This window comes from Oncorhynchus mykiss, chromosome 14 (genome assembly GCF_057628025.1).
Source record: "Oncorhynchus mykiss isolate SJ-2025 chromosome 14, ASM5762802v1, whole genome shotgun sequence".
NCBI classification, from domain to species: Eukaryota; Metazoa; Chordata; class Actinopteri; order Salmoniformes; family Salmonidae; genus Oncorhynchus; species Oncorhynchus mykiss.
Genome location: NC_143035.1, coordinates 20,640,357 through 20,658,890, shown reverse-complemented (window position 1 = coordinate 20,658,890; position 18,534 = coordinate 20,640,357). Strand labels below are relative to the sequence as shown.

Below are 18,534 nucleotides of genomic sequence, written 5' to 3'. Positions count from 1 at the left end.
AATATGAATCATCCCCAAGCGGTTAACCTATATGATTCGTTATGCACACCAGACAACGCCCAGCGAAGTAACGGGACTGAGGACCAGAAACAATGTGATAGTCTACTAACATAATCGAACTCACGAGAGACGGCGGATATGCATGCAAGTTGCAATGTCCAGAAATAAATACAGTCATGATATCAAATCAATAATACCATATCAATGTTATGTATAAATAGTTTTAACTGCGAAATGGAGAAAGGATGAGGATACTGGATCGCAACGATAACCAAGTAAGGGAACGCACGCGGGCAATAGCCTAAATCAGACAATTGAATGTTCGCGATCATTTTTTCCCCCATAAACCATGCGGTTTCGTAATGAGCGATATTTATCTAGATACATTGTATCAATGCGATATTAACGTTGTAATAAAGAGGTAATTTGATATGGAGCTAGCTTGTAAAAACAGTACAACAACCATGGGGGCTTTCCACCTACATGTATCTATGCTGTTTGAGTTAAATTCACCCATTACTCAAATGTATTAATTTTAGCAAGTTACATCGGTGCCCTAGCCAAAAGAACAGGAAAAGCATCCTTAATTATAGTACTCACCGCTTGCCTAGCTATTTCAGTGGCCGCCATGGTTATTGTTTGGGATGAAGACCCTTATGCAGGAAGCTGCATACGACAAGAGTTGGCTTCATACACGAGAGAATGTACCACTTGTCCGCAGATATTTATATAAACAAAATAAAATATCCAAAATGGTAAGAGCATTAATTAAAATATAAACTTTTGAAAACGGGTGGTAGCATATCATTATACAGCTGATAAAATAACGTTTGCATAACCAATTAATTACATACATAACATACACCTTAATTATATGGTATACCCCTATTTTTATTGGAACCTTCTGAGTAGGCTGGACCGGCTGGACCAGTAAGATGCCATGAAATGCTCATCTTTTTGCTGAAATGGTAAAATACGTGTGCCATTTTTATCAAAGCCAATAGCCTTTCCATCAAATTATAAGCTTTAGAGTACGATTTATCAAGAGGGAAACAAATAAAAGAGAGAGGGAAATTTATATCAGTGCAAATATTTTACATAAGTGATAACATCAAGCTGTTTTAAAAAGTGAACAATTGATTTATGATATTACAGAGCAAGTTTAATATCAGAACTAAAAAACACATTAAACACACTGTCTGCAGTAGAGGTGAATGACAATCACTAGTGTCATGGAAGTGTCATTGTTACAATGCAAGTTTGGTGTTTGGTAGTTAACTGTTATCCTTGCTATTCGGGGTCCTTGGAACGTTCCAACTCAGACTTTACCCCGTTGACGTGGTGAAGATACGGTTAAGTGAGGGTTATGGTTATTAGGGTATGGATGTCCCAAGGGTCCCGTAATGCACTAACCGTGCGACTGGCTCCCCCGTGCGCACGTAAACCAATGCAATGGGATGAAAAGGAAGCCGCGAAGACGTTTCTGCTTATACAAATCAAAACAAACGGACAAGCCCATGATACCGGACACGAATACGATAAAATGCACTCATATGACCACTAGCCACCAAACGGCAAGTCCTTGACACGGTATAATTTAGCACATTATAAGCAAGGTAACTGGCGCTTAAGTTTTGCATAACAAAAGTATGCATGACTGTAGCTAACTAGTTCTAGCCAACGTTAGCATGCCACCAACTAGCAGAGTTTCTCACGATGCAATGTAGCAAATCGATGCAATGTAGTTAAATCGTGAAGTTAAGAAACTGCTAGCCACCAACCAAACCAAAGGTTTTCTGAACATACTTGGACCCTGTCTTCACAAATGTTGCTCTCGTGGTTTGTTTTCTGGGTTGTCACAAAACTCAAGCGTATTTTGATACCCTGGTAGTTGATAATACTGTAACGACCCTGGGTTTATAAGCGCGGAAATCGACTCTGCCGCACGAGCATGCTTTTGCGGCACAGTCGATAGCGCGCCGGACCTCGGGCTCGAAGGTCGAGGGTACGTGACCTGCTCCCTGCTGTTTCATTACATTGGTGTCAGAAGTGGTCGGACCTTGCATCCACGACAGTGCGTGTGCTTGTCCGGTGAGCGCGTAAGACGTAGAGCAGCAAGCTAGCGCGAGGACGCGCTCTTTGAAAAGGACGACCCTGGGTTTATAACCGTGGAAATCGAGTCTGCCGCACGAGCATGCTTTTACGGCACAGTCGATAGCGCGCCGGACCTCGGGCTCGAGGGTTCGAGACCTGCTCCCTGTTGTTTCATTACAATACATAGCCTAGGTAATTGTCTGAGATAGCTAGGTAACAATATTTGACTAATTAGCTACTACTTTACCCAAACAGGAAATGGCTTCAATAATCTTCGCAGAGAGAGAAAATGCCACCCTACATACACCTGTGCTAAAGACGCGCCAGCGGTTGATATCTGCTCCAGGTAGTCTGCCCTATACATACTCACAATTGTCAATCATTGACCTGTTTGTCTACCTTACTAGAGTTCTCTACGATGCTTCATAACCTACATTGGTTGAGTTAATTCCAATGAGAACTCGCATGCACTACCATCCTCTTGAAGACTCTGCTGACAGGAAAAAAGTTGCATGTTCCTTTAGTCTGGTCGTAAGGCTTTGGGGGTAGTGAACAAGATCACCTCAACTCCAACTGTAAATGGACAAAATAAACTCCTTGAGACACAGGTCAGAAACTCAATTTCACAAATCATGTTAGCCAGGTGATGTGCTTATATCTGTGTAGTGATCATAATGTTCTCATTATGAGTCATCTTGTGCTGGCAGGACTGGTCAATCTTCCACAAATGCCATGTTTGCCTGAAGAGGACTTCGAAGTGCTCGAGACATACACACGCTTGTCTCCATTGAAGAACCTGCATAGGATTTGGGGTTCAATTCCATTGTGAGATTGTCAGTATATTGTCAGTCATATTTCAATTTCTCTCCTTTTTTTCTGACAATTGCACTACGGAATTGGGTGCCTTCCTTGAAACTAGCAACGAGCTGACCATTGACCTGCCCCCAGAGATGAATGTATGAGTCTATAGCTTTGTACAGTTGAAAACTTAATCTGTATAATTGTTTTTTTTTTATGAATAAAGTTTTAGCCTGAATAGTTTTCTAGTGAGTTTAATTTTATTTTTGTCACATTGGCTGCCAGAAATCTAGGACACTTGCAATATGATCATGCTGAAAGGATCCCTTGGTAGTCTCACGTCAGTGTTGCCTATACCTAATCAAGGCTAATCCTTTAGGATATGTGTGAGCAGTGCTGTCAGTGATTCCTTGCCTGGTCCAAGATCTGTCTGTGCTGCTGTCTTGTCAACTCCTATGGTAATTGTAATGCCCCAATGGCCATAGGAGTTGGCATGACTGCAGAAACATCTGGGGCCAGGAGACCTGATTCCAGAGACAGCATGAAAATACAAGCTAGATAATGTAATTGCATGTACTCTCTACCTGCATGTAGGCTACATGGTATAGTCCACACCTAACAGTAACTCCTTATCTCTGTGTATTAATAAGTGATGAATTGGGAGTGAGTCAACATGGTGACTGGCTGTATTTTTTTTCTAAGTTTTACTTCCCTCCCTTTGAGAAGTCCACTAGTGGTCACGTGTGCTTTTGGTTGTAGTGCTGTTGGTTTAATCACGAATTAGAATTGAACTTTGTCAGTTACTGTTGAGGCTAGGGGAGAGAGGAGAGAATAGGAAGTTAAAATTATTTAACATTTTTTTGGAGGGCGAACTTCAACTTTAAATTAGTTACAGAGAGCCTATCGGTGTAGAGGGGTGGTTGCTGTTGACAAAATAGGTTTAAGCTTGAATCGCTGGTTAAAGAGAAAGTTAAAATGACTCGCGCTAAGAGGATATAAGTAAATGCTTCTTGGCACCAAGTAGACTGACTACAGGTGAGCGGAACTGTTATTTATGACCTATCCAATATAAAGAAAAACAACATTTTTTACTTTGTTTACATGTGAGTCTACAAGAGATGTCACTAAACTGTCTGCTTATCACGATGTAGCCAATGTCTACAAGCCTGTGTAATTGGGCTACTGAAAACAGGAAAGGAAAGGTCTAATTTGGTTTTTAAACGAGCAATGAAGGATTATAAAAAAAAAAAAACATGTTTAAGTTTCACAAAATTGTAGGCTTATATGCTATAACTTTATTGGGGAGAAGTACGTCTACACTACCATTTTCTTATTTTCAAAGACCGAATAGAATTAAACGTTTTAGCCTATAACATGTATTTGTTTACTAAATAATAAAATACAACATGAGTGGCCTATAGGCTAATAAACATTTTGTTGTTTTTTCAGAGACAAGTATTGAAGGTCCAATGCGCAATGGAGACAAGCATTTCCTTGTTTAATGCTATCCAAAATACTTATCTAAATTGAGGAAACGAGAAAAGGCAACTAAGTCAGGCAACATGTATAACGGCACCAGCATCAGAGAGCCGACAGACAACTCGGTGACACATTTCCAACCCCTGCAAGACGGAGGCGCATTGGAGTCTGGATCTGAACAAACTAATAATGGGCAAGATTCCCATGTCAAGCAATCTGGACAGGCCAACGTCTTGGACCGTTTGTCTAGAGCTGGTGTACGGGCATTCCCTGCCAGTGTCACTACTTATGCTTCGGCACGCAGATCAAGACTGCAGAGACAGCCAGTGGTGTGTGACACCAACAATAGCTCATCCGAGAGAGGCTCGCTCACACCCGCCATGCGTAAAATATATTTGAAGGACTTATTTTTGAACTCGTCCGGTGGATTTGCAAGTGTTCGATCTTCGACAGGTTCCGGTGCGTCTTCAAGGGAGATTGGTGAGGAGGTGGTGGAAGGTTGGGCTCTGTGCCCCATGGAGCATGCATGGATGTTGTCTGTTGTAGATGGAAACTATGAAACCATCGTGGACTTTCTTTCCGAAGATTCTAGTCTACTAACCAGGAAAGATTTTGTCAGTGGGTTTACAGTGCTACACTGGTTAGCCAAAAGTGGCCAGGATGAGACACTAATACAATTGCTAAGGCATGCTGAAAATGAGGGGATTCCAGTCAACGTGAATTTGAAGGGCAGTGGGGGGCTCACCCCACTCCACGTAGCAGCTATGCACAGTCGATACATGGTAATTAAAATTCTAGTCGGTGCGTTCGGTGCCAATATCGATGCCATGGATTACAATGGAAGGAAAGCTTGGCAATATCTGAAGGGCAACGCTCCTGAGGAGATGAAGGAGCTTCTTGGCACTTGGGATGATGAGCACCGTAGCGTGGGTCAGCAGAACACTAACAACAGTGCCACACTAGTGCCCAAGTCAGAATTGAGTGATGAGGAGAGAGACGATCCAGTCTACTTTGATCGGACTCGAAGGAATGGCAGCTGGCGCGGCTCATTTAAAAAGTTGTTGGCTCCATTCTTGTCATTTGTGAACAAAAATTAAAGGTCAATGGCCACATGTTTTCCCACGCGAAACCAAGCGTTTTCATCACGACTCATTGAGCATCGTTTGTAAAGACATTTACGCACCCCAAGGCTTGGCGAAAAAAAGATTATGGGTTGCAGTGGAACAGTTTTACGTTCATCTTCAGAATGTTCTGTATTCAACAATATTGACATTAAATACACTTCTATTTGAAGGCATTCGCGCGTGCTCTTGTTTTCTAAGAGTTGTCAACACTAATTTTGACACTTCCTGCAAATTGTGTAAGCATAGGTATAGCAATTGCTACAGAACCAGATACATGTTATATTCTCAAATACAGCCTATCATTCTAAAAATTGTAAAGTAACAATTCTGCTTAGGATTTTATGGTCATTATAAAAACGAAAACTAGTCTTCGCTTCAATTACACACTGGTTTATTTGGATTGAACATTTTAGACTTGCGCCCATGTAAACCCGTTCCTAAATAAACTTTCAATAGTAATGTTTCTGTTTAAGTCCGAATCACTGATCAATGCATAAGCCTCATTTAAGTGTAGTGCATTTGTAGGTTTTTTAGTGGACAAACATCATTGCGCCGGCAGAAAGGGCACCATTCTCCCCCTGGTGGCTAAAAGTAGAATAATCTTACCATTCCATATTTCACATTTTGGTTTGAGCAAACAATTCTGAAGTGACAGGGTCACTAGCCCGTTATTTAGTAAACTTATCATATGCCCTGTGACCCTAGAGTGTAATGCCTTTATCAGATGTAGAGCTTTGCACTAATGCCCACGCTATAAAAATAGGTAACACCAATGAAACATGGCTGGCAAATATTGGGTAAGCGACATTAACTGGAAGCTTTCTACATTTTCATACAAGCATTTCCTGAGTGAAGGATGTATTGCAGTTTCCCCAAACTCAGTCCCGAGGACCCTCGATGGAGCACAATTTTTTTTTTGTCCCAACTAATCATGAAGCTTTGAGTCAGCAGTTTGGTGCTATGACAAAACTATATGTGCACCCCTTGGGGTCTGCAGGACAGTTTGGGAAACACTGATTTATTGAGTTTTGAAAACACTCACATGGCACAACCAAATCTAATTTATCACAAATCTTTAATTGTCAAACACAAGCATAACCAGAGTATCTGTACAAAAAGACCACTGTTCCAGATAGTATGGCTTCCCCTCCAGATCAGGGCCCAGCAGGTAGAAGATGCTGGAGATCTGAAGACCTGTGCATTTACAAGCCCAACTTGGTCCTCCTCCAGTGTCTCCTCTTGGAGTTGTACCTGGAACATTGAAACAAGGAATGAGTTGGACTGATAAAAGAACTACCAAGCAGTCTCCATGGTGGCGTTAGTAAAAAATAATATATATATATATATATATATATATATATATATATTTGTTTTTTTTTTAATCATTAACGTTCCTTGGTATTAAGACAGGTTGTACTTAGGCTTGTTAACACTAGCTTGTTTCTATATGTTTCTATACAATAACTTGGCAGACATCCAATGAGTCATTTCCATATGCCCAAAAGCAAGGAAATGAGGTTGAGGTAGGCCAATAGATTACATCCACAATGGGGATGTCAGCCACAATATGATTGAAAGACGTTCAACCTTACTAATGGATAAGAACCACATTACTTCAGTAGACAGCTATGATACTTCTCCATTGCTCTACTGAAAGAGAATACGTCACAGGTGCTATGAACTCCAAAGTGGATGGCACATTTAATCATTAACTACTTTTTGGTTAAGGGCTTGTAAGTAGGAATTTCACTGTAAGATCTACACCTTTTGTATTTGGCACGTGACAAATACAATTTGATATAGATTAGATTACTCTCAGCAGGATTAATGACACCACTCCCACTGAATGGAAGCACTGCAATTGCAGACTTGCTTTAGACCGACATATCGTGCATTCAGCACCAGTTACACCGTACAGAGGGAGGCTAGGCAGCATACCTGATCTTGTTGCCAGTCTTCATTCTGATCCACTGTGGAATTGGCCTGTTCTGCTTCTGCTTCTTGGCGAGAAAGCGTTTGATCCTGAAAGTCTTGTGGGACGACTGAAATGAAGAGATGAGCCATGTTATCTAGCTAAACCTGCATTTATTTAATCACGTGCCAGGCGTAACTGACGTGTTTTTCTTGCTAAGCCTGCTAGCTAGCTTAGTGTTTTGCACTTATGTTACCGGTAGACGAGTGTAAGTAGAAACGTCACAATTTTGACATTACATTTATGAAAATATTTTTAGTGTGACAACTGTTACTGTAGGCAGCTCTGCTTACATAACATGTCATTTTTCAGTAGAAACCGTCTTGGTTTACACAATACTAAAATGTACTTTTCTAAGGACTGAATACTACTATCGGAGACAATATAAAGGCTTTCGGTGTGGCCGTAAAAAAACACTTTCCGAACGATATGAACAAGTACGCATTTCACTTAACTGGACAAGGATGTTATAAGATTTCAACTTACCATTTCGTGTACAGTCCTTACACCACAATGGCGGAGGCCGAAGAGAAAGAAGGAGGGGAAGCGGTGGTGATGTATGCAATCCGAACCAATCAGAGTGGAGAAAACTCTTGCGCTACGCGCCCACAGCGCCATCACGAGGATCCCTTCCGCATTGCATCTTGATGTCTGTGTACCACTTGTAAAAAGTTCGAGTTATGTTTTTTCTTTCTTGAAACTATTTACAGTACATACCAATATGGAGTAATGAATAAATCCCATACACAATTTAGAACAAAACATTATTTATTGCGGTCATTTGTCATTGTTTAGCAAGGCTACATCAATTATGAAAGAAACACAAAATGTTTATTCCAATTAGAATTTTGTTAACCATACAGTAGCATTGTTTACGTATGAAGATGCATATATGTATGACGGGGAAGGCCACAAGTTAAGGTTAATAGTCACCCATTGGGGTTCCATGTAGTCTCAAATCAAGGCATAGCTCAGTTTAATATGTTCAATTAAATGGCTATTTCATTCTCCCGAATCGGTGAAATAACATAACTTAATATTGTATTATTGTTTTGTTACCTGTAGACTATTTCTGTTGCTTATTTAAAAAACTAGATATCAGTCTTATATACGTGTTTGGTTTTGTCCCCATGACACTGTAGACGCGGATGCCTATTTCACTCCCTCAATATCCCCAGAATGAATCTAACATAACTTAAATTAATAACAGATTTTCAGAGTTTTTGCCGAGGATGTTTTAGTTGCGCGATTTTACATCTAAGGTGTTTGGTAGTATTTCTCAAGTTTAAAAAACTAACAAAATCCACAAGGTGTTGTCTTACGTAAACAACGTCGGCGGTGCTGGGCAGGTCTGATTCACTGTCGATGCTATTGGATAAAGCGCAATCACTGCAGCTGTTCACCCCATGCTAGTGGGCAAATGGTCATCGTCAAATCAAAACACAAACCTTAATTTAACCGTTGTGACGCACGGATGTTCCAAATTCCGTTATAGACGAGACTGACTTTATGACCAAATGTATCCAATTTACACTTTGTCCATTTTGACACTAGAATAACAGTTTGACTCATATCGATGCCACATTGGCCATCTTCAAAGGGATTTGTTGCTTTTTAAAGGCAGTCGCTCCTTAAATGTACAGAGTATAAACCTAAAATATGCCTAAAAGTTAACAAAATAGATTTTAATAGATGCAACAGGATATCTTTAAATCAGTAATCTCCTATACTGTTCCGAAAGTAGAGAATGTTCTATTTTATGTGATAAAAAGAGAATACACAACCAATCAGGGTGAAAGCCTATTCAATATAAGAACCGTGCTTTGCAACTGTGTAGCACAGACTGTGTACCAATACTGTAGTAAGGTCACTTAAAATTCATGTGGTCCTAGAAAGCTTTGGCTTTGTCTCGTTGTACCCTATAATCAAACTCTCACAAACATTAAAAGGAAGTGCTAATTTTCCCTTGATTTTCTTCAGAAACAAAACTAAGAGGGGCACATTCAGGCACTGAGGGGGGCACCATGGTCACATCCCTGCCTCTGGTTGTGAGTGGGAGGATGGGATGTGGCTCTGCAAGATTATCATTGTAGGCGCCTCTCTGGCACCAGTTTGCTTGGCTCAGAGCAAATCTCTCCCCCTCTCCTCACTCGTTTTATCATTCTTTATTTGTGGTCATTTTTTTATCATTCATCTCCCTTCTCTTGGGATCGCTTGCTCTCACTCTCTGACTTTCTCTCCCCAGCATGAGATTCTCCTCCTCCACCACCTCGAGCTCCTCGGTTCCTAGCACCTGGCTGGTAAAGCTGAATGGCAGGCCGATCCTGATGCACAAGGGAACAACATGACTATGGTTAAGAGACAACAAAAAAATTGACAAAAGTATTCAGGAATGTGATCGGGAGAAAATGTTATAAATATAATAAAAAGTATCCCGATTACCCCAAGTCAAAACATCAGGACAGAATTGATTGAAACAGAAAAATTTATATTTGACTACTTTCCAAAAAAGACTGAAGTCTTCTCTTCTCACCTTGTTTCTTAAACGATCTCTTTTAGCTTTCTCCTCCCTCAGGGTTTCTTCTGACTTTTTAGGCTTATCGGTATGGCTTGAAGTATGGCTTACAGAGTCTCCTGCATTCTCGCCCTTTCTCTTTTCCCAGACACGATCTCCTTTCTCCTTTTTCCCTTCGTCCTCTCGCTTTCTGTACGAGTTCTCTCCGTCGTGCCGTTCCCTTCTCCTTCGTCGATCCTCATCCTGTCGTCTGATGCGCTCCTTCTCTTTCTGCCGCCGTTCCCTCTCCCTGTCTCGTTCGCGATCCCTGTATCTTTCTATGTCTCGCTCTCTGAAGTCTTTGTGTCCATCTCTATGTCCCTCTTTGTGTCCATCTTCTTCAGCTCTGTGAAAGACAAACACATTAACATGAATACAATATAAGCCTTAAGGATCGTACCCTTTTTTTCAATTTTTGCCTAAAATGAAATACATTTGGCTAACGGCCTGTAGCTTCGGACCTGAAGCAAGGATATGCATATTTTTGATTCCATTTGAAAGGAAACACTGAAGTTTGTGGAAATGTGAAATTAATGTAGGAGAATAACACATTAGATCTGGTAAAAGATCATTCAAACATGCGTTTTCTTTGTACCATCTTTCAAATGCAAGAGAAAGGCCATAATGTATTATTCCAGCCCAGGCGAAATTTCAATTTTGGCCACTAGATGGCAGCAGTGTATGTGAAAAGCTTTAGACTGATCCAATGAACCATTTGATATCTGTTCAAAATGTTTTATCATGACTGCCAAAATGTGCCTAAAAGGTTAACTAATACATTTAAGTTCATAATTGTGCACTCTTCTCAAACAATAGCATGGTATTCTTTCACTGTAATAGCTACTGTAAATTGGACAGTGCCTTTAGCTTAAATTCTTGTTTATCTTTCTGCCCATATCAGATATGTCTATGTCCTGGAAATGTATTTTGTTACCTACAACCTCATGCTAATCACATTAGCTCAACCGTTGTGCGGTGTGGGGGGGGACCTATCCTGTAGAGGTTTTAAAGACCTGTAACATCTGTAAAATAAAAATGGCAGTGACAACTTACTTCCGTGATCCCCTATCCTCCCTGCTTTCATGGTTTTGGCGCTTCTTCATATCAGAACCCCCTGGAGCTCTGTCGTCTTTCATCTTGTCCTTCTCAGGTTTCTTTGACTTCTCTTTAGGCTTTTCCACATCCACGTCATCTCCCCGGTCTGGTTTTCTCAGGAGCTGAACAGAGACAAACGCATTACCAACATGAAAAAAACAGTCTGTGTTATTCTGCTACAATCGCTTTGGGATCCCCTGTATCATCACGCAGTTGAGTAGTTTGAAAGGATTCCTCTTTTCCTTACCTTGATTTTTGGCTCCTCCTTTGCCTGGTCTTTATCTTTCTCTGCAGTTTTGTCCCCTTTCTTAAACTTCTCGGCTTCTTTGCGCTTCCTCCTGTCCTCCTCCCTCCACTTCCGACGTTCCTCATCCCGCTGGCGCTTCCGTTCTAGCTCTCGTCTCCTCCTCTCCTCTTTCTTTTCCTCACGGATTCTCTGACCATCAGCAGTCAACGCCACATGAATAGTCTGTCCAGCCTCATATACTATGCAAGAGAAGCACAGCTAAAATACATAGATTCCAAACTGGCTATACATACCTGTTTGTTCTTCAAGAAGTCCAAGAGGGGAGTCGTTTTCTTAGCTAAAGGCGGAGAAAATAAGCAAAATCCTCCATTACTGAAATACCCCTTTGGCAGACTAATTCATCTCACATTAACACTCATCTAGCGTGTTTCAACTGACTTGGGTTTCAACCAAATGGAACCAGAAAATGTTTATCGCCATGTTTACATACCCACTAGTTCCTTTGTTTTAGCCTCTATTTCCTCCAGTAGAGTCTCTGGAGTGGATGTAAACTTTTCATCATCACCATTATAAATCTCCAGGAATTTCTTGTAGTCAGCATCTAATGAACAAACAGTGTCTCAGTGGGACATTACAGCTAGAGGATCTACACTGAACAAAAATATTAAAACGCAACAATTTCAAAGATTTGAATTGAGTTACAGTTCATAAGGAAATCAGTGAATTGAAATAAATCCATTAGGCCATAATCTATGATTTTCACATGACTGGGAATACAGATACGCATCTGTTGGTCACAGATACCTTTAAAAAAAATGGTAGGGGTGTAGATCAGAAAACCAGTCAGTATCTGGTGTGACCACCATTTGCCTCATGCTGCATGACACATCTCTTTTGCATAGAGTTGATCAGGCTGATTGTGGCCTGTGGAATGTTGTACCACTCGTCAATGGCTGTGCGAAGTTGCTGGATATTGTCAGGAACTGGAACACACTGTCGTACACGTCGATCCATAGCATCCCAAAAATGCTCAATGGGTGACATTGAGGATTCTCCTATGAAATCACTCTTCTCAAACGTGCCATTGAAGGTGAGAATTTGTCCACTGCGGATGGTTACGATGCCGAGCTGCAGTCAGTTAAGGACCCTGGTGAGGATGACGAGCACACAGATGAGCTTCCCTGAGACAGTTTGACAACTTGTGCAGAAATTCTTCAGTTGTGCAAACACAGTTTCATCATCTATCCGGGTGGCTGGTCTCAGACGATCTCGCAGATGAAGAAACCGGATGTGAAGGTCATGCATGGGCTGGCGTGGTTAGCTTCTTGATATGCTACACATCAGGTGGATCGATTATCTTGGCAAAGGAGAAATGCTCAGTAATGGGGATGTAAACAAATGTGTGCACAAAATATGAGCGAAATACATTTTGTGCGTGTACGGAACATTTCTGGGATCTTTTATTTCAGCCCATAAAAACATGGGAACAACACCTTACATATATATTTTTGTTCAGTGCATTTGAAAAGTATTTAGACCCTTTGACTTTTTCCACATTTTGTTACGTTACAGCCTTAGTCTAAAATTTATGACATACATTTTTTCCTCACCAATCTACACACAATACCCCGTAATGACACACCAAAAACATGTCTAGAAATGTTATCAAATTAATATAAAACAGAAATCACATTTACATAAGTATTCAGAACCTTTACTCAGTACTTTGTTGAAGCACCTTTGGCAGCGGCTTTGCACATCTGTATTTGGGGAGTTGCTCCCATTCTTCTCTGCAGATCCTCTCAAGCTCTAAGGTTGAACAGCTATTTTCAGGTCTCTCCAGAGATGTTCCATCTGGTTCAAGTCCAGGTTCTGGCTGGGTCACTCAAGGACTTGTCCCGAAGCCTGCATTGTCTTCGCTGTGTGCTTAGGGTCGTTGTGTTGGAAGGTGAACCTTCGCCCCATTCTGAGATCCTGAGCAGGTTTTCATCAAGGATCTCTCTGTACTTTGCTCCATTCATCTTTCTCTGCACCCAAAAAACATCCCCACAGCATGATGCTGCCACCACCATAGGGATGGTGCCAGGTTTCCTCCAGACATGATGCTTGGCATTTAGGCCAAAGAGTACAATCTTGGTTTCATCAGACCAGAGAATCTTGTTTCCTCATGGTCAGAGTCCTTTAGGTGCCTTTTGGCAAACTCCAAGCAGGCTGTCATGTGCCTTTTACTGGCTTCTGTCTGGCCACTCCACCATAAAGGCCTGATTGGTGGAGTGCTGCCTAGACGGAAGAACCTTCCAGAAGGACAACCATCGCCACAGAGGAACTCTAGAGCTCTGTCAGAGTAACCATTGGGTTTTTGGTCACCTCCCTGACCAAGGCCCTTCTCCTACGATTGCTCTAGGAAGAGTCTTGATGGTTCCAAATTTCTTCCATTTAAGAATGATGGAGGCCACTGTGTTCTTGGGGACCTTCAATTTTGTAGGAATTTTTGTACCCTTCCCCAGATCTGTGCCTCGACACAATCTTGTCTCTGAGCTCTACAGATAAATCCTTTAACCTCATGGCTTGGTTTTTGATCTGACATGCACTTCCAACTGTGGGACATTATGTAGACAGGTATGTTCCTTTCTAAATCATGTCCAATCAATTGAATTTACCACAGGTGGACTCCAATCAAGTTGTTAAAACATCAAGGATGATCAATGGAAACAGGATGCACCTGAGCTCAAGTTCAAGTCTCATAGCAAAGGGTCTGAATACTTATGTATATAAGGTATTTGCAAACATTACTAAAAACCTGCTTTCGCTTTGTCATTATGGGTATGGTGTGTTGTTGATTATATATTTTTTTATTTTAACACATTTTAGAATAAGGCTGTAACATAACAAAATGTGCCAAAAGTCAGGGGGTCTGTATCCAAATGCATTGTACATGGTGTGCAATTGCAACCAATCATATAATGACTAATGTAACATTTTCACCTTCGTCGATTGTTCCACTTTTGGCATCCTTTTTCTTACTCCTTTTTTTGGCAATCTTTTGAAAAGGAGCAAATTCAACAATGGCTGGATACTCCTGCCCTGTTGAAAACAAAGGGGCAACACTAATACACAATTCACTCAGAAGTTGATGCAATGTAGGCTTATATTGTGTGGTTCTTATTAGATGTCAATCTTTTTTTTTTTACCCCCTTTTCTCCCCAATTTCGTGGTATCCAATTGGTAGTTAGTCTTGTCCCATCGCTGCAACTCCCGTACAGACTCGGGAGAGTCGAAGGTCGAGAGCCGCGCGTCCACCGAAACACAACCCAGCAGAGCCGCACTGCTTCTTGACACAATGCCCGCTTAACCCAGAAGCCAGCCGCACCAATGTGTTGTATGGCAACACTGTGCACCTGGCGACAGTGTCAGCGTGCATTGCGCCCGGGCCGCCACAGGAGTCGCTAGTGCGCGATGGGACAAGAACCTCCACCTCCCCTAACCCAGACGATGCTGGGCCCCATGGGTCTCCCGGTCGTGGCCGGCTGCGACAGAGCCTGGACTGGAACCAGGATCTCTAGTGGCACAGCTGGCACTGCGATGCAGTACCTTAGAACACAGCGCCACTCGGGAGGCCTTAACCGTCAATCTTTTAATGAACTGAAATGAATCACACCTCTATTATCAATGAACACATATCCATCAAACCGGTCTCTGAAAAGGACAATATCTTCCTGATTCTTGAAGTTGATGTATGCTCTGGCGAAGACGTGGGGGTACATGCTGTACAGGAGAAAAGCTAAGTAAGTAACCAGGGTACCAAATATGTGATTCTGACAGACAATGGTAATCAACAACAGACTATATGCACCTGCTGTCATTGGAGAAAAATTCGAGGTAGTCCACTTCTGGAAGTGGCTGCAATTGATCCTCCAGTTCCTCCTTGGTTATGCTAGGAGGCAGACGTCGGATAATGATCTGTCGAAAAACAAGACACTCAAATGTTAACCAACTTATCAATTGAATATCCGAGCCCTCAAAGCCAGATGGTTAAAAGTATTAGTTAAGTTAAGACTCACTAGCTAAATACACTGAACAAAAATATAAAACGCAACACGTAAAGTGTTGGTATCATGTTTCATGAGCTGAAAAAGATCCCAGAAATGGTCCATACACACAAAAAAAACATTTCTCTCAAAGTTTGCACACACATTTATTTACATCCCTTTAAGTGAGCATTTCTGCTTTGACAAAATAATCCATCAACCTGACAGGTGTGGCATATCAAGAAACTGACTAAATAGCATGATCATTACACAGGTGCACCTTGTGCTGGGGACAAAAGGCCACTAAAATGTGCAGATGTCACAACACCACAGATTTCTCAAATTGAGGGAGCATGCAATTGGCATGCGACTGCAGGAATGTCCACCAGAGCTTTTGACAGATAAATTAATATTACATTATCTACCATAAGCTGCCTCCAAAGTTGTTTTAGAGAATTTTGCATTTATGTCCAACCAGCCTCACAACCGCAGACCACGTGTATGGCGTTGTGTGGGCAATCGGTTTCATGTCAACGTTGTTAATAGTGCCCCATAATGGCGGTGGGGTTATGGTATGGGCAGGCATAAGCTACGGACAACAAACACAATTGCATTTTATTGATGGCAATCTTAATGCACAAAATACCGTTGGGAGATCGAGGCCCATAAGGTATGTGTCCAACAAATACATATCTATATTCCCAGTCATGTGCAATCCATTAGGGCCTAATGAATTAATTTAACTTGACCGATTTCCTCATATGAACTGTAACTCAGGAAAATCAATTACATTGTTGCGTTTCTTTTTTTTAGTATAACTTAAAATGTATCTCTTCAATATGCAACATTCAAAAGCTAGCTAACGTTAACCAAGTTCAATTATAAAAGGTTAATCACGCCTGCTCTACTAGCTAGCTAGCTTGCCAGCAATACAGGAGTAGCTAGCCTAGTGAAATCCATGTAGCTAGCTAACGTTAGCTATTTGGCTTAGCTAGCTAATGTTGTTAGCTGGCGTACCTTCGTCATTGCTTCTTTCTTCTCCGGCTTTGGCTTCTCCGTTTTTTCAGTATCTTCGCATTTTATCTCCATCATTTTCTCAATCGGACGAGTGTTTTCCTTGTCCTCTTTCATCGTTATGCCATAAACCTGTTGCAATCAACAGCCCTGTATCAACTTTTTTTACTTGCTTGTTTGCTAACGATTGTTGATTGGCTTTTGGGAGACCAAAGATTATGGATATACGGACGAGATACATCTCTCTACGCCCTAACAATTGGAGCCGTTGTCCACAAAGCTGCACGACGGGCTATCTAACTCCCGCCTATCCTTTCTTTGGATTGGTGGATAGAGCTCATTATTGTAATCATGCTTTAATATTTGACGAGGGTTGTTGACGTCAACTGCCTGTATTCAATTGAAATGCGATGCTACTAACCTCGTGACATGAATATGCATAGCCATTTTGAGACATCTCTGATATAATTGTTTTTCTCAATTTCCTGGATGTTACGTGTCCTACTTATACCAGTACACTCGTAACAACTTAAGCATTACGAAACTTATATTAGATCAACCTCACGAAGCAAATAAACCATTTTCTTTTTTGGGGGGGCAAATTCGACACTCATTGACTTGCATTGAAACACTCCTTGGTTGGTGGGCGAAACATCGAAAAAACGTCACCTGCTTCGAGCGAGACAGATTTTCCGCGGAGTTGGGCCTCTCTCTTCCGCTTCCTCAATGTGAAACTTCCGGAAGTGAACGGATGACCGTGAACTATTCAGGTTGGTCGACATTTTGTTAGCCTTTCTTAGCAAGTTAGCAAAATAAACTGTCGTATTTCGCGTGTCTGACAAATAAACGCCTTTGTCACTTGCGTCACCCACATTGCAGCTATGTGGTATGAAATTCTTCCCGGTCTCGGAGTCATGACTGTTTGTCTCATCCTTCCTGGGGTTTTCACTGCACAGATCCACAAACTCACCAACGGGGGGAAGGTGAGAGATATTTGCTTACCGATGTGTTGAATGACAGCAATCGCTAGCTAGCTAAATGTGAAGTTTTGAACTGGTTGAAGTAATACCATTAGCTAGTTCTATATACTAAATTAGCTATGCTAACACTTCTTCTCTTTGACTTTTAGGAAAAGAGAATCGCCCGGGTTCCATATCAGTGGTATCTGATGGAGAGAGACAGACGTGTGTCAGGAGTGGATTTGTATTACAAATCGAAGGTAAACAGGCAATGAATTCACGTTTTTGCAATAACGAAGTACTGTAACGTTATATTACTAGTGTCTGTCAGGCATTGCTTGGGCCTACCTAAATCTTTCTCTTCTTTACAGGGACTTGAGAATATCCACTGATCCCAGATCTCACCTATGGAATGGATTTCTGTCAAGAATTCGTTGTACATTAAAAGTTATGTATTGTCTGAATTAACCAGTTTCTTTGTGTAGTTACTGCTGATTATGTTGAAAACCGTATGAAATAACACGTCAGGTTTACAGAGTTTTGAATGTATTCAATAGACAATTTGTAACTACTTTCTATGGCTCCTAAGGAATTGCTCCTATTCACTGATATCAGGGGAGAACAGCTAATAATAATGGCTGGAGCGAATGGCATCAAACAAATGCAAACCATGTATTTGATACCATTCCACTCCAGCCATTACCACAAGCCTCAACTAAGGTGCACCAACCTCCTGTGACTGATATTCATAACATGTTATGTCTGTCTGATGTATGGTTCTAGATGACCCTAGTTGCTTGACTGGGCACGTACCAGGTCGTCTTTACTGCAGTCATGTTGCACATATATCATGTGGTTCCTGAGATGTTAAACACTTGAAACAAATCACATTTAGTAATCGCAGAGCATAATGATATCTGAAAATATGTGTAACAAGACTGCATCAACGATGGCCTGGAACACAGCCTATCATTGTGTTCAAGGATTGGCCTGAGGGTGCGTTCATAAATTCACTCTGGCTATCTACTCTGATTTCAGAGCGCTTTTGAGTGTGCTAGAGCACAGAATAACTGATGCATTTACGAACGCTCAACACCCGTTGAATATGGCCGGCGTCTGTAAACGTCGGCATTAAATTGTTGCCAGCAGCACCGTTACAGTCACCAGTGC

At 41.4% G+C, this 18,534-nt stretch overlaps 5 protein-coding genes, 1 long non-coding RNA gene and 1 other non-coding gene across 13 annotated transcripts in view; 3 read left to right on the top strand and 4 right to left on the bottom strand.

Annotated features, from left to right (window-relative positions):
• septin6 (septin 6) overlaps positions 1–1,940 on the bottom strand; it is a 42,503-nt gene extending 40,563 nt beyond the window's left edge. For all 6 annotated transcript variants that reach the window (XR_002468504.3, XM_021561483.3, XM_021561480.3 and 3 more), the window contains exon 1: positions 601–1,940. Coding sequence is in view for 5 of the 6 variants with exons in the window: in XM_021561483.3 (XP_021417158.1) it covers positions 601–630 (30 nt within the window). In the remaining variant the exon portion in view is untranslated. The remainder of the gene's footprint in view (positions 1–600) is intronic.
• A 222-nt stretch (positions 1,941–2,162) lies between these two features.
• Positions 2,163–3,130, top strand: LOC149978322 (uncharacterized). Its single transcript, XR_016486330.1, has 2 exons — positions 2,163–2,702; positions 2,802–3,130. It is a non-coding gene; the product is annotated as an uncharacterized LOC149978322 (long non-coding RNA).
• A 539-nt stretch (positions 3,131–3,669) lies between these two features.
• On the top strand, positions 3,670–5,675 carry sowahd (sosondowah ankyrin repeat domain family d). Its single transcript, XM_021561476.3, has 2 exons — positions 3,670–3,927; positions 4,342–5,675. The coding sequence occupies exon 2, from the start codon at positions 4,455–4,457 to the stop codon at positions 5,466–5,468; it is 1,014 nt and encodes a 337-aa protein (XP_021417151.1). The 5' UTR covers positions 3,670–3,927; positions 4,342–4,454; the 3' UTR covers positions 5,469–5,675.
• An 876-nt stretch (positions 5,676–6,551) lies between these two features.
• LOC110488974 (large ribosomal subunit protein eL39) lies at positions 6,552–8,961 on the bottom strand. Its single transcript, XM_021561479.2, has 3 exons — positions 7,954–8,961; positions 7,434–7,537; positions 6,552–6,746 (listed from the first exon to the last, which is right to left on the bottom strand). The coding sequence occupies exons 1-3, from the start codon at positions 8,083–8,085 to the stop codon at positions 6,698–6,700; spliced, it is 285 nt and encodes a 94-aa protein (XP_021417154.1). The 5' UTR covers positions 8,086–8,961; the 3' UTR covers positions 6,552–6,697.
• Positions 7,243–7,371, bottom strand: LOC118938779 (small nucleolar RNA SNORA69). Its single transcript, XR_005036036.1, has one exon. It is a non-coding gene; the product is annotated as a small nucleolar RNA SNORA69 (small nucleolar RNA).
• upf3b (UPF3B regulator of nonsense mediated mRNA decay) lies at positions 8,218–17,133 on the bottom strand. Its single transcript, XM_021561475.3, has 10 exons — positions 16,409–17,133; positions 15,217–15,323; positions 15,022–15,128; positions 14,349–14,447; positions 11,854–11,964; positions 11,657–11,700; positions 11,364–11,552; positions 11,075–11,238; positions 10,001–10,367; positions 8,218–9,791 (listed from the first exon to the last, which is right to left on the bottom strand). Exons 1-10 carry the CDS (start codon positions 16,520–16,522, stop codon positions 9,654–9,656), a joined length of 1,440 nt encoding a protein of 479 aa, XP_021417150.1. The 5' UTR covers positions 16,523–17,133; the 3' UTR covers positions 8,218–9,653.
• On the top strand, positions 16,882–17,832 carry ndufa1 (NADH:ubiquinone oxidoreductase subunit A1). Of its 2 annotated transcripts, XM_036942651.2 has the most exons (4): positions 16,882–17,175; positions 17,285–17,388; positions 17,535–17,624; positions 17,736–17,832. In XM_036942651.2, the coding sequence occupies exons 1-4, from the start codon at positions 17,157–17,159 to the stop codon at positions 17,754–17,756; spliced, it is 234 nt and encodes a 77-aa protein (XP_036798546.1). In that variant the 5' UTR covers positions 16,882–17,156; the 3' UTR covers positions 17,757–17,832.
• The last annotated feature ends 702 nt before the right edge of the window (positions 17,833–18,534 follow it).